The 14,888-nt window shown below is 39.7% G+C and overlaps 2 protein-coding genes across 9 annotated transcripts in view; both read left to right on the top strand.

Annotated features, from left to right (window-relative positions):
* The window catches only part of plod3 (procollagen-lysine,2-oxoglutarate 5-dioxygenase 3), a 46,294-nt gene that overhangs the window by 26,518 nt on the left and 4,888 nt on the right, over window positions 1-14,888 (top strand). For 5 of the 7 annotated variants that reach the window (XM_023966056.1, XM_023966059.1, XM_023966058.1 and 2 more), the window contains one exon: window positions 14,270-14,329. The exons of the other annotated variants lie outside the window; for them this stretch is intronic. In XM_023966056.1, the coding sequence (XP_023821824.1) occupies window positions 14,270-14,329 (60 nt within the window). The remainder of the gene's footprint in view (window positions 1-14,269; window positions 14,330-14,888) is intronic. 7 annotated transcript variants of the gene reach the window in all.
* LOC110013576 lies at window positions 1,066-13,971 on the top strand. Of its 2 annotated transcripts, XM_023966048.1 has the most exons (8): window positions 1,066-4,650; window positions 5,883-5,923; window positions 7,802-7,951; window positions 8,339-10,271; window positions 10,860-10,931; window positions 11,111-11,167; window positions 11,439-11,492; window positions 13,508-13,971. In XM_023966048.1, the coding sequence occupies exons 1-8, from the start codon at window positions 4,548-4,550 to the stop codon at window positions 13,717-13,719; spliced, it is 2,622 nt and encodes an 873-aa protein (XP_023821816.1). In that variant the 5' UTR covers window positions 1,066-4,547; the 3' UTR covers window positions 13,720-13,971. The 2 variants fall into 2 exon arrangements, with proteins under 2 accessions (XP_023821816.1, XP_023821817.1); XM_023966049.1 differs by lacking the exon at window positions 11,111-11,167.

The raw sequence follows: 14,888 nt of genomic DNA, 5'->3' as shown, positions 1-14,888 counted from the left end.
TTTGTGGACTATAGCTCAGCCTTCAACACAATCATTCCTGACATTCTGGTCAGCAAACTGTCTGACCTAGGACTCCACCCACTCACCTGCTCCTGGATCAAGGACTTCCTCACAAACAGACCACAGACAGTCAAACTTGGTCCCCACTTCTCCTCCAACCGGATGCTGAGCACAGGCTCCCCACAGGGATGTGTGCTGAGTCCTCTGTTGTACACACTGTACACAGCAGACTGCAGACAAACCCCACACCACCAACACCATAGTGAAGTTTGCAGACGACACTACTGTGGTGGGGCTGATCTCTGGAGACGACGGGACGGCCTACAGAGATGAAGTCCTGAAACTGTCAAGGTGGTGTCAGGCTAATAACCTCATCCTGAACACCACCAAGACCAAGGAGATCATCCTGGACTTCAGAAAAAATAGAACAGATCCACCCCCACTCTACATCGATGGAAACTGTGTGGAGAGGGTCCACAGCTTCACCCTCCTGGGCACTACCATCTCGGCCGACCTCACATGGTCTGACAACACCATGGCCATGAGCAGGAAGGCTCAGCAGCGCCTGCACTTCCTGAGAATACTTAGGAAGAAGAGCCAGGAGCTGCTGGTAACCTTCTACCGCTCAACCATCGAGAGCATTCTGTCCTATGGCATCACAGTGTGGTTCTCCCACTGCACTGAAGCAGAATGGCAGTCACCCTCCAGAGTCACGCTGCCTTAGCAGGGTGACTAGCATCATCATTGACTCCACCCATCCTGCTTTCCCTCTATTCAACCTCCTGCCCTCTGGAAGGAGGTACAGGTCCATCCGAACCAGGACAAATAGACTAAGGAACAGCTTTTATCCACAGGCAATTACCATACGGAATACATATACCTCCACCAACCACACCGTACTCTGATTTTTTACAAATACTAAATCACTCACCACTACCCAACTCATCTCATTCCATTCTATTTTGTCCATACATATTTAATATTTAACAGTTTCTGTACATATTGTTTATTTTTTGGTAGAGATGTAAATACAATATTTCTATTTCTATTTTTATTTTATTTAATTTAATTTCACCACTTCAAGGCTGCTGCAATTTCATTGTATCCCCATGTACAATGACAATAAAGATTCTGATTCTGACACCTAGATCATGTGTGTCCAGCCAGTTAGAGCAGTGTTAATTGGAATACAGGCAGTAATGTGACCCTTGGTCTCCACTCCTGTTCTTTAATGACCGTCAATATAAGAGCTTATAGATTTTGATGATGGGCAATATCTCAAGTAAGTGGCCACAGAATTTTTGGTTTTATCTTAAAGAATTAGATTTGGCCCAATCAACTACCACATTATAGTAAAAGTATGGTAGGGAATTTAGTGAATCCAGTAGGTTAATTTTTGAGTATGGTAGCGAGGAAATGTGACTAGGTTAAAGAAGTCAGGGTTAAGAGTGTTGATAGTTTCTATTTTTGTGTGTTTATATCATGAATATTTTACTCTTTCAGTTAAAACTGTCCTAAGATTTGCGCAATTCTACCTTGGTTTTTGACACATTTGATTTTATCATATTGACAATTGTTTAACTTTGTTTAGATATTTTTTTCTGTCTATAGATTGTGCAACAAAGACACTCCTTATTGTCCCTGCTTTTCTACAGGCTGAAGTTAGTGCACAGATCCTACCACTTTGAGTCCCCATTGAGGCTATAGTTTTTACTTTATCTCAAATATCTCAGTAATTGTCAAGTAGACTAAGAATTCTTTTAGTAAAAAACGACTAAACTGCATTATAAATGTATTTCTGGAATATACAAAAAAAGTTTTAATGTTACTAGCTTAAGCAATATACCGATGGATCGTTTCCCTCCCTTTTTCTATTGTCACTTTTACTTCACACACAGACCCTGATATTTTATGTCCCCATTAGGACTATACCCTCCCCCACCCATACTCGCTAGCTATGTCTGAATTGTCTCCCTACTTCCTCACTACAATAAAAACTCATCGGCTGAATTTTTTTACTTTTATCTCATAAATGTACACATTTTAAAGTAGTAAATGTATTACTTTAAAACACTTAAATCACATGTGTCAGACTGGTGGCCCGCGGGCAACATCCGGCCCGGCCAACAATTATATCCGGCCCACGAGATCATTTTATATGTCTTTTTTAATGGCCCGGCGATATGAAGCGCCAATAGAGAGACAGCAGCTGCCACGGCAACTCTGACTACCGCGGGAGCGGCCGGGCAATTGTCTGGTGCGCAAATGCAGCAATGCAACTTGCCTCACTTTCCCTGTTGCCAAGTAATCTTGAAGCAGCTTAGCGCTACTACGGTGTTCCCAAATGACCACTTTGCTGATAAATTGAGCGCACTTCGCACTGAGTTCGTCCGGCGCTTTGGCGACTTTGACGCACAGAAAAGTAATTTCGATTTGCTTCGGAACCCGTTCACTGTCGACGTGGAAACTGCACCTGTAGAGATGCAGATGGAGCTGATAGAGCTGCAATGTAACGCGACGTTAAAGGCAAAGTACGACACTGTGGGGCCCGCACAGTTCATTCACTTCATTCCTGAGGCAATGACCGAGCTCCGTCAACATGTAGCTCGAACCCTGTGCATGTTTGGCAGCACATATATGTGTGAGCAGCTGTTCTCTGTGATGAAAATGAACAAAACGTCACACAGGAGTCGTCTCACAGATGAAGACCTGAAGTCCATCCTGAGAATCTCCACAGCACAGAACCTAAGCCCAAACATAAATGAACTTGTTGCCAAGAAAAGAGGCCAAGCATCAACCTCTAACAAACTGGCATAAGTGCAAAAAAATGGAATGTTTTGATTTGTTAAGATTTTAATTTTTACTTAAAGAACCATTTTTATTTTCAGATTTCTCTCCAGCATGTTCAAATGTTCAGTTTTAATGACAGGAGAGGCTATTTGAATGGAGAGCAAGATATTTTAAGTTTAATTATTTTTTGAATGATAGGCCTCTATTGTATACTGTCTGTTTGGATTCATGTTCACGTTCAAAAAAAGTTTTGTTTTAGTTGGTTCAATAAATGTTTATCCTGTTCGGCCCACAACCTATGTGTGTTTTGAGTTTTTGGCCCACTGTGCATTTGAGTTTGACACCCCTGACTTAAATTGACGACGAAAAAGTCATACATTAATAAGAAAAAATACCTAGGTTGTCTGTTTATCTGAGCCATGCTTGAAGATGACAGATGTGGAGCGTTTTGTTAAGCTTTAATTCAGGATGGATTTCACAAACAGTGAAATGCTGAACCTTTTAGCGACTCAAAACCAAATTATCATTAGTGTAGCCAGATTTCCAGATTTCGGTGTTCGTAATGCAGGGTTCCATGTGTAAAATAAGGGGCTCAGAGACACATTTGGGTGTAGCGGACCGCCACTTTATTCTGTTTTAAAAAAACGTTTCTTAACTAATTGGTTAATCATTTTTGCATATGTTTAACAGCTGGATTACTTCTCTGTACCACCAATTTGTTAGTTTGTTTTGTTTATCTCTTTTTTGCAGTTTGTTTACTATTTAACAGTTCTTTCTGAACATCCAAGACAGTGCTCACCTGTGTGAGCTGTAGACTAAATCAAACGTACCCCAAATATTCATGTTTTTTTTACTCCTTACTTAACAGTTTAAGAGTCTTTATTTATGTTCAACAGCTGTGTTTCTTCTCTCTACCTCTTAATTATTTGTCTTCTCTCTACCTCTTAATTATAGTCTGTCTTTTCGTGTCACTCAGACAAAGGTGGTGATCACCTGTGTGACCTGTAGAATAAATCAAACGTACCCTAGAAAACAGTTTCTTTTTCAGCAGAACTCTGACTGAGCACACCACATTTTTCTCCGTCACATGTGAAGCAGAATCCTCACTTTAACCAAAAGATAATGGTAAGTTGTTATTTATTTTAATATATTAAAGATGTGGAGGTAAGAGTAGATTTTTCAGTTTAAAAACCGAAGACTGTTAGCAATTTCCTCCATGATGGCTAGCAGGCACATGTGGTGTTAGCAACAGTCTGGAAATGCATGCATGGTTAGCATTACAGTAGCTTGGAGGAGTCCAGGTACTTTGAAGGGTGGAATCTTATGATAAAAAAAATATTTTTTTTAATGTAGAGGTAGAACAGATTTTTCCCCCCCCATCAAAACTGGGGTTTTGTTAATGAAATAGCCCAGGCTGAGGCTGCATGATGAAGCCTGGGCTAGCTTAGCTAGGCTGCAGGTCCCCACGGTCCCGCTGTAATATAGCAAAATATAAAAAACGCCCAATACTGTGTAGTAAAGAAATATAATTTTGTATCAAATTTCCAGAACTTAGAGACGGAAAATACCTAAAGCTGTTCTGGGAGTCAAGAAAAGCTTCAGTTGCTTTTCCTAATTTTTTACTGACTCGGCAGCCATTTTACTTATTGTGTTATAATGCAGATGGGTTAATGTGGGGGAGGGGTTGCTACTCTCAAAGGTTTTTCTCTATTAAAATGCTTAATTTTACACGTCATTTCGTTGTTCATTGAGCACTGATGAATGCTGTATTTTTATTGATTTATTTACAAAACGTAAATGACTTTTGCCCACAGGATGAACCAGATGAACCTTTGAGAGGAAATAGTCCTGACAGGAGGGGTGAGTACATTAAAAAACGCTGTCCATTATTCAATTATTCTTATAGCTGACCATTTGTATTGGAATGCACAGACTGCAGGTACAATGATCTGTTGCTTCAGTCAGTAATGAGTGAAAATACATCCATAGTAAACTTAATGGCCTTCACACCAGGCTGTTTATTTTATTTTATTCAGCATTTTAATCTGCTAAAATACCAAAGTCAAAATAAGATAAGGTGCAGTCAGACTATTCTTGCTCTGATGCCTCTTTTTAAACATGGGTTAACCCTTGTTTCATGATATTTTTCCTGTCCTTCAAATGATTCAAAATAGAAATGGAACAATTAGATGCCTCAATAAAAGCATGTGGTGCCCAGTGGCCCCCAGCTCAACTGTTCGAAACGTTTGACAAAGGCTATGTCAGAATTGCCTCCCTATCCCCTAACTAGTGCAGGACTATCTGGTGACCTGAATTTTAAAAGTATGTCTAATACAATGCTCAATACATTTTTTGCTAAACAGCAATATGCTGTCACAGATTTCATAAAGTAAAAAACCCAATAAATACGAGCATTTTACTAAAGCTTTTTATGAATCTACTTTGTTCTGATGATACAAACTAGGATTTATAAATACATGTAAACAAATTTGTATTAATTAAAAAGTATAATTTTTTTATTTTAATTTCATAGAAAATGTAGAAACGCAACCTTAGAGAGCATTGATGCACACTGGCTTTTCGAATAGACGTCTGTGAAATTTCTAGGGCAGTTGATTTTGGAATTGTAAATTCAGACAGCACTACAAAATGGCGAACGCTCTATAAAGTGCACTACATAATGACTAGGGAAGGAGTTCGGACATAACCAGTTTCTCCTGAGCCCGCATTTAGTGGTAATAATAATGCTAAGGATGATGACAGGTTTGATTTTTTTCTGTGCTTTTCCAGACTGTTACAATGTATGTCCATCATTCACTGGTCAGTCATACTTTTTGATTGTAACGTAGCATTTACTCCTCCATAATTTGATATTAGGTAGAGGTCAAACACATACATAAAAAGTTATGGTGCAGAGCTGTCTTGAATTTACTAAGGACAACATACTATATGTCATGATCTGAGGGATGTAAACACATACACCTTTGACATTTCTTTATACAGTGGTCTTTTAATAATGTTAGAGAAAACCATAAATTCACGATTCTGCTAATGTTTGGTCTAATTAACACTGATGCTCTATTTTTGTCCAGCTGAGGTGACTGGCAGACCCATCGCCAAAAAGAAGAAAGAGGTAGGTAGCTTTATATAATTTGTAAAAGATCTATTCTTACAACTCAAAAGCAGGTCTTCACATTTGAAATGTTGGAAATTGTTCAATAATTTAAGTTTAGTTGAATTAAATCTGTATTTTTCATGCAGAAACTTTCTACACCAGCAGCTCAGACAACTCTCTGTTTTATGGATATCAACTAAAGGTTTAGGTATCAAATTACTGCAGTTCTGGTTTCTAAAGAAAATGTACAAAGCTTGTTTTGAAATACAGTAGTTTCTAGTTCTTTAAAACCATATTTTATCGGGCGCGGTCTCAGTTATGGGTGATTTTTCTGTATTTAACACATAAAAAAGGCACACTAGGTTTGAAGGCGCGGGCACGTGAACACATACAGGTAAAACTTGCATGCTAGTGTGTGTTTAAAAAAGGAAATGGGAGAAAAACTGAGATGGTTGTAATTTATTTTTTTCAGTCATAAAACAGCATCCAAAAATCCATCAAAGTCCTCATCTTCGATATTTGAAATGCACAGCCCAGCTAAATTTCTATCAAACACGCCAGCTTCTCTTTCGTCATTGTCAGACTCCGTCTCGTGTCCGTGCGGCTCCTCTTGAATAATGCCGGCTTTTTGGCACTTTGAAAGTGGTTCAAGCAGACACGTTACCCGAAGCTTCTACAATCCATTCACAAACTGTGGCGTAACTCGCCTGGCACTGCCTCCCAAAACAATAAAAGCAGACTTTAGCTGCCCCGTTGTACGTATTGCTACTGCGCTGCTCCCGTTCTTCTCGACATTGAGACTAACCGGGATGTCTGAAGTTAGCGGCGCATCGTCCATGTCGGTGATTCAGCTGGGCAGGATGTGTTTGTCTGCAATCTTTTTAGTGCAGTATGAGTGGAAGATAAACAGCTTTTCATTGTAATCCGCTGGAAGTTGCTGCTGCACCATAATCCTCCCCCAGATGGAAAGATGACGCCGTTTCATAAAACTAAAGCAAAAAGCTTCCTGTAAGTGTTACTGCCCTCAGTCTGACTGCAGAGAACCTTCTCCAAGCTGATTGTTAATCCATCGGTCAGTCACCATTTTTCCACAGAAACTCAGCTGCGTCATCATGACTGTCGGAGTTCATTTTGCAGCTTCCTCCACTTGTGAACCATGGATTCATTCATCATGAATTTTCTGCAGTTGCTCCCATGTTCCTCCATATTGCTGCAGTTAAAACTGTGCTTCAGCCATGTTGTAAATAATGTTCATGCCCTGTTTTCATGCCGTCTTCTTCTACGCCCCACAACAACACATTAGGCGCACTGCCTCATAGGGCGCCCCCCCCCCCCCCACAGTTTGGAGAAAATGTAAGACTTTTAGGTGCGCCTTATAGTCTTGAAAATACGGTAATATCTGGATCTTCTGCTGCTATTCTCTTTCTCTTTACTTGATTCTCTGCACTTCACAACTCTGTGATATTGGTTCTGATGGTGGAGCTAAGTGATGAAAGAGAAACAACAAATCAAAGTAGCTAAGGACCATGCTTACAGCTGTTGTCATGGGGGGGGGGGGGGGTGAAAGTAATGCACCCCCTTATTTGATGAAGTATGCATTGAAAAAGCCCAAAACACGATTTTTTTTTCAAGTTGGTTCTTCTCCGTTTTAAATGATCTATATATGCTATAAAAGAAAGTTGCTTGCTGTTAGCAGAAAAGACCAGTCATTCGACCAACGCTGGTCTTTTACTGGCGGGGGATTAGAGGGTTTTATTACCTTCATTACTTATGTAAAATGAACAGATATTTATAGATTTATACATTGTAAAACTAATGGCTTCATCAGTACTTTACATATTTAAATTTGTTCATGATTTAAGAACTTCTAAGTTGTTTTAAACCTTTACATTACAGACTTTAAGTCAACAAAAGAGGCTCAGGAAGCGGCTCCAGAAGCTAAAAAGACATCACAGAAAGTGTGAGAAACAGTACAATAAAGCCCAGATGAAGCTGGCAGACAGAGAAAGGGAAAGGACTTTGTGTCTTCAGAGTTGCCCTAAACCAGTAAGTTTCACCTCCCATTTTTACAGACTCACACAGAGCCCAGATTTTTGATTATTTATTTGCAAATCTGCTTGTTATCAGAGAAAAATTGTAATACTTAAGGCTGGTAGAAACTCTGCGAAATAATAGATAATAGTAAACTGATAATGCTTGCACAGATTTTTCTCTCCAAGCACCGCTACTACCGCGTGCCTCTGGCATCGCATCGCGCCCGAGAAGGACTGGTCTAATGGAAAAAAAAAAGTATAATTAAAGATTTGTCTGCGAGCCACATGTGACCATCAAAAGAGCCATATATGGCTCGTGAGCCATAGGTTCCCGACCCCTGGTGTAGCCTCATTTAAATGTTTGAGAAAAATGCTAATATCTTACATTTTTTTAATTTAGGTTACCAGAGAAATGCCGGGTCTGTCAGAGGAGTCTCCATCCTCCTCTGGCAGTGGGGAAGAATATATCCCTCGAACAGAGAGTGAAGGATCCACAGATGAAGAAACGGCTGTACAGCCCACCAGACAGCCACAAAGAAAGAAAAGGAAAGAAACAGAGAAAAGAGGTATGTCCCAGTCTGGGCCACTGGCTGAAAAAGAGCAGGAAGCCTCCTCAGATGATGCCTCTGTTGTGGTCATGACACTGAAGAAAAAAGAAGATGGCAGACGTCTCTATGACAAGACCTTCTACTGTGTTTTTTGTTCTAAACCTTTCAAAAAAATCTCTCGCCATTTACAATCAAAGCATAAAGATAAGCCAGAAGTTTCAAAGGCCTTCCTGTGTCCAAAAGGTTCAAAAGAAAGAAAAATTCAGCTGAGTTTACTGAGAAACAAGGGAAACCGTATTCACAACAACAAGGTCCTTAAGGAAGGAAAAGGAATGGTGATCCCTCGTCAGCAAACCAGTGGACCAGTAAAAACCAGCGATTACATGCACTGTGTGAACTGTGAAGCCTATCTGAAGAGAAAGTCCTTATGGAAGCACATGAAGAGATGTCATCTCAGTAAGGAAGTCAAAGGCTTAAAGCCTGGAAAAACACGAGTTCAGGCCCTTTGTGGTTATGCTCAGCCTGTTCCTGACAATGTCAGTGCACAGTTTTGGAAGATGGTACTTGAAATGCATAGCGATGAAGTATCTGAAGCTGTCCGGAAAGAGCCTGTGATATTGAAGTTTGGGGAACACCTCTATGGTAAACATGGACACGACACAACAAAACATGAATACATCAGACAAAAACTTCGTGAGACAGGACGCCTTGTTCTACAGGCAAAGAGATGTGGCAAGCTGAAGAGGATGTCAGACTTCTTTCTACCATCTAATTTTCCTCATGTCATTAAAGCAGTTCACATGGTGGCGGGCTTCAATCAGGAAACCAGCACTTTCAAAAAACCATCTTTGGCACTTAAGTTAGGACACAACTTGAAGAAAATGGCAAATATAGTCGAATATGAAGCCATGGTTGCAGGAGATGAAGAAACTATTAACAACATTCACATGTTTAAGCAAATCTGTGAGACAAAATGGAGTGAACTTGTATCTTCACAAGCCCTCAGGAATATGAGTGAGGCTAAATGGAATGCTCCTCATCTGCTTCCCTTTGCAGAAGATGTTAAACAAATGCATGATTATATTGCCAAACAAAGGAAGGAGTGCCAGGCAAACCTGGAAGCTGAACCAAGTAAGAAGCACTGGGCAGATCTTGCCAAAATCACTTTGTGTGAAGTGATCATTTTCAATCGCAGAAGAGAAGGAGAGGTTTCCAAAATGTACCTCCATAGCTTTACACTTCGGGATACTTCCCAGAGTCACCCGGATTTGGAGCTTGCTTTAACAGACCTGGAAAAAAAGCTCTGCAACCATTTCCAGCGGATTGAAATCAGGGGCAAGCGAGGGCGAAAAGTACCCATCCTCCTCACACCTGAAGTAGTGACATCAATGGAGATTCTTGTAAAGACTCGATTCAAGTGTGGAGTGCCTGATGACAACCCTTTTTTTTTTGGGAGACCAGATGCAGTCACTTATTTCAGGGGGTCAGATGTCATTCGTCACACTGCCCGAAGCTGTGGAGCCAAACACCCAGAGGCACTTTCTTCTACAAAATTGAGGAAACATGTTGCAACCATGTCTAAGGTCCTGAACCTGAAAGATAATGAAATGGACGACCTTGCTGACTTCTTGGGCCATGACATCAGAGTCCACCGCCAGTATTACAGGTTGCCAGAAGGGACATTACAAATGGCAAAGATAAGTAAGGTCCTGCTGGCACTGGAGCAAGGAAATCTGTCAGACTTTAAAGGAAAAAATCTGGATGAGATTCAAATTGATCCTGAAGGTAAATGACTGTTTTTAAATCTGCCTGTACAAGCAGTCATACTTTTCTTCTTCTATTTGTGTAATTTTTACTTTCATTAGCTGCGGTTACATTGACAGAAGAAATCGGATTAAACCCCTGATCAGACTAAAAATATTTCATGTAAACACACCGTTTGGAATTACGTTCAGTCAAGATGCAGATTGCGGCATTGATCGCATGGATTTTAAATTAATCCACAGCTCAATGTTGTTAGAATGTATTAGCCTGACCATAACCCTCCTTCTGTGTCTGGTCAGCCAAGAATAAAGCACTGACCGCACATATTTAGAAAAATATGAGCAAACAGGCCATAATAAAAACCATAACAACAATAAAAGCATATTTAGATGATCATCTTGCTCTATGCTGCAGCTTTGTTTACAACAGAAGTCGCTATTTCTTCTTCTACGGCTGTTTCATGTACTTAAGAGAGTAATAAGTGTGTCATATAACTTTATAACGTTTTTCGGGGCCCATGAACACAGTTCAATTCTAATCCGATCATTGATCTCATCAAAGACATTTTACACATGGAACTCCAGCTATTAAATGTTGTAACTTTTTCAGAGGAAATAACTCTGGACCCCTCTGACAGTGAAGACGAAGCCAACATAACTGTCCAGCAAAGTACACCACCAGGTACTGCTGTTGGTTTCTGATAGCCTGTAGAAAGAATAGGATTATCTAAGACCTACAGTGGGGGATTTTTATTGCTAGTAATTTTCACAAACCAGTGATGTTGATGTTCTTGTAACCACTGTAGATAAATGTATGTCACAACAAAACAACCTTTTCTAAGAAATGTGTTTTTTCTTCAGGTTCAGGGAAAGAAAAAATTTCAACAGACCCTCAAGAATGCACTGTGCTGGAAAAAGGTATTGGTAGTATTTCCTGTGTGTAAATAAACAATATTTACCAATAATCCAGACTTGATCAAATATTGTTAAGGGTTCACACTGTGAAGCACCAATTTATTTTTATTTTTTTTTTTACCTTACTGCCATTTTTATGAGATGTCACAATTCCTAACTCCATGCCAACAAGGAAACACTGCCTTGGTTTCCATATGCAGTAGTTGATCAAAATGAATTTAGTGGAATTCTCAAATTTGACTGAATTGTCAATTGTCTTGTTTTTATGTGTCAGATGAAGAGATGCCAGTGCCAGTGGAGCCCTCAGGAATATCACCTCTTGGACATGGTATGTTCCTATGTTTCTTTATTAAACTGTGTCCCCCCTAGTCCTTTTTGCTAGAAGCCAAATTTAGTTTAGATCAAAAAGTAGAATCTGCTCAGTCATCATCCAGATGATTACTCAAGACATTCATTTTACCCCCCATTTCTCTTTTTTCCACTTTCTAACTCTTTGTCTCTCTTACAAAACCTTTGCTGCTACTGAAAGCTTTTTGGGTTTAATAAATGTTTTCCTGTTAAAAGGAAGTTTTGTCATCCTTATCGTCTTCCTTCTTCATGGAGGTCAGACTAATTCTATAGAATATACCTTAAGATAATTAGACGCTGGAAATACTATCATCAAATAACACCTCCAGCTCTGCCTTCTGTCCCTTTCTCAGAGACTCTAAACCAGGGGCCAACCCTGGTCCTCAAGACCCTCAACCCTGCCTGGTATCCAGCTCTCCCTGCATAAGTGCTGACAACCTAAACCAGGTGTGCTCAGTCTATCAGGTTGTATAATCACTTGATTCAGCCAATCAGCAGAAATATGGTGAAGGAGAGCTGGAAACCAGGCAGAATTGTGGATCTTGAGGAGCAGGGTTGGCCAACAACATGGCTGCTCTCACCACAGTCTTCTTCACAGTTCCTTTCATTCTTTTGTCACATACCACACCTGAAACCTTCCTCCACCCAATCCAACCTGCTTGCCTCTCCATTACTTTCTCAGACTTTGTTCTCTGGACTGTTGACCCAAAGCACTTAGTCATCCACCGTCTCCACCTTAGCTCCCTGTATCCTCATTGCTCCTCTTGAGTTCCTCTCGTTTACACACTGATACTCTGGCTGTTTGCAGCTGTCCTTTATTCCTTTTCCTTTCCAGAGCACATCTCCACCTCTCTAGATGTTCCTCCACCTGCTCCCTGCTCACTACAGATCAGCGCCATCTGCAAACTTATTGGTCCACAGAGATTCCTGTCTAACCTCATCTGTCAGTCTGTCCATCATCACAGGAACCAGAAGAACCTCAATGCTTATCCTTGGTGCAGTCCCACCCCAACCTTGAACTTATTTGTCCTACCTACAGATCATCTTTCTACTGTCTTCCAGCCCTCATCCATGTCCTGAACATCTCAAATGTTATTCTAAGCTGCTCCAGACTTCCTCCTCCAAACCACAGCTGGATCCTGTCATAGACTTTGTCTGGATATACAAAGACACAAAGCAGCTCCTTCTGACATTCTCTGTTCTCCTGAAACATGACAGCAGATGCTGTCCTCTGTAGAGGACAGCATACTGTTGCTCATAAATGTTCACCTCTGACCTCAGTCTAGCTTCCACTACTCTTTTCTTAATTTCTTTGTAACTCACCAGATTTATTCCTCTGTATTTTCCGCACCTGTGCACATCTACCCTCTTCTTAAAAATGTAACCAGAACGTTTCTCCTCCATTCTTCAAACATCTTCTCTCTCTTTAGGATTCTGTTCAACAGTCCAATCAGAAACTCTGTTAACAGGACCAGCTGCCTTTCAACTTTTTCCTCACTTTATCCTTACTCTTATTTTCTGCTCCACAACAGCTACCTTGTCTAAAAGCCCACAGGATATCCACTATTCTTCTTTCCATCATGATAGTCAACTCTATTTTTCACTGTTTAAGTCAGTACATTCAAAGTAGTAATCAGTGAACAACCCACTCTGTGGATGATCACTGATCTGGTGATCAGTTACTGACACAACTTTCTGTATTTATCTGATTTTGGTGTCTGCACATGAAAACATTGTCCCTCTTTGTGGACACATTACATTGCCATCACTATGGTTTGAAATGCTCTCCTGGGGTTTGTGACCTGCCAGACTCAATTTTTTGTTTTTGTTTTTTTCCTTTTGCCAGGCTCCATTTAAAAAAAACAGTTTCATGTTCCTGTTGCTTCCTTTTAATTTTACATTATCATAACAATAGCACTGCACTATATATATACCTGTCTCTCCTTATCTATCGTTTATTTGAAAAAGTTTATGTGAATATTGTTTTTTATTCAGGTTTATCCAGGAAACGGAAATGGAGTGACGAGGAAGTGGAAGCTGTGGAAAAAACTTTAATGGAGTTCATCACAATGAGGAAAGTCCCTGGAAAAAAACAGTGTCAGTTCTGTATCCAGACCTCACCTACAGCATTAAGCAACAGAACATGGGAAGGTATCAAATATTATGTCAAAAATAGAATTGATGCCTTGAAAAGAAAGGAAAGGTAAGCTGGACTTATCTGAAAGAATTAAATGACAGGCTGTTGTTTAAATTTGCTGTTGTTTTTTTGTTTTTATTTGACCAAATTATGCATCAGCGCTTTTTTATTTAAATTTTAGCAGTCATGCTGTTAAAAACCTTTTAAAGTTGTATGTTTTCTGTTTTGTTCCTTGCTTTGAGATGAGCAGACATATTAAGGCTGATGGATTTTTCATGTTTAACAGCAAAAATAAAGAAGTTATTGGCCTGGCTAAAAGCAATTTTCACTCTGTGAATATATTTTTAAATATTATTAGAAATTGCATGCAATGTCTAAATATTGTTTCTAATCTGGGGATGATTTTTATTAGTTTTTCTCTCTCAAACACAATTCAGTAAGAGCAACCCCTTGTGGTGATTTGTGATATTACAAAATAGCAATGTCCTCAGCAGGTTAGGAAATTGAGACAAAATTTGAACAATGAAAATTTAATATATTTTTATATTTTATTTGTCAATAATCAACAATTAATTCCACAGAATGTGTTAAACTAAAAAAAATAATTTTATTTCATTTAGAAAATGGTGTCCCCACCTTTCCCCACTCAGTCACCATGTATCATGGGTCTGTAAAAACAAGTATGTGTGTGTGTGTATCATTGTGTGTAACTGTGTGTGTGTCATTGTGTGTAACTGTGTGTGTATCATTGTGTGTAACATTGTGTGTGTGTGTGTGTGTAACTGCGTGTATCATTGTGTGTGTGTGTGTCATTGTGTGTAACTGTGTGTGTATCATTGTGTGTAACTGTGTGTGTGTCATTGTGTGTAACTGTGTGTGTGTAACTGTGTGTGTGTATCATTGTGTGTAACTGTGTGTGTATCATTGTGTGTAACTGTGTGTGTATCATTGTGTGTAACTGTGTGTGTGTCATTGTGTGTAACTGTGTGTGTATCATTGTGTGTAACATTGTGTGTGTGTGTGTGTAACTGCGTGTATCATTGTGTGTGTGTGTGTGTCATTGTGTGTAACTGTGTGTGTATCATTGTGTGTAACTGTGTGTGTGTCATTGTGTGTAACTGTGTGTGTGTCATTGTGTGTAACTGTGTGTGTGTATCATTGTGTGTAACTGTGTGTATCATTGTGTGTAACTGTGTGTATCATTGTGTGTAACTGTGTGTGTATCATTGTGTGTAACTG

The sequence above is a fragment of the Oryzias latipes genome, chromosome 18 (genome assembly GCF_002234675.1).
Source record: "Oryzias latipes chromosome 18, ASM223467v1".
Classification (NCBI taxonomy): domain Eukaryota; kingdom Metazoa; phylum Chordata; class Actinopteri; order Beloniformes; family Adrianichthyidae; genus Oryzias; species Oryzias latipes.
This window is presented reverse-complemented; position numbering and strand designations above follow the sequence as displayed.

Bases quoted from the DNA above. Each gene is read 5' to 3' on its own strand.
- LOC110013576 (XM_023966048.1), top strand. From the start codon at position 4,548: ATGAATGCTGTATTTTTATTGATTTATTTACAAAACGTAAATGACTTT. The intron at 10,272-10,859 runs GTAAATGACTGT...TAACTTTTTCAG, and splicing joins GATTCAAATTGATCCTGAAG to AGGAAATAACTCTGGACCCC. The intron at 11,168-11,438 runs GTATTGGTAGTA...TTTATGTGTCAG, and splicing joins ATGCACTGTGCTGGAAAAAG to ATGAAGAGATGCCAGTGCCA.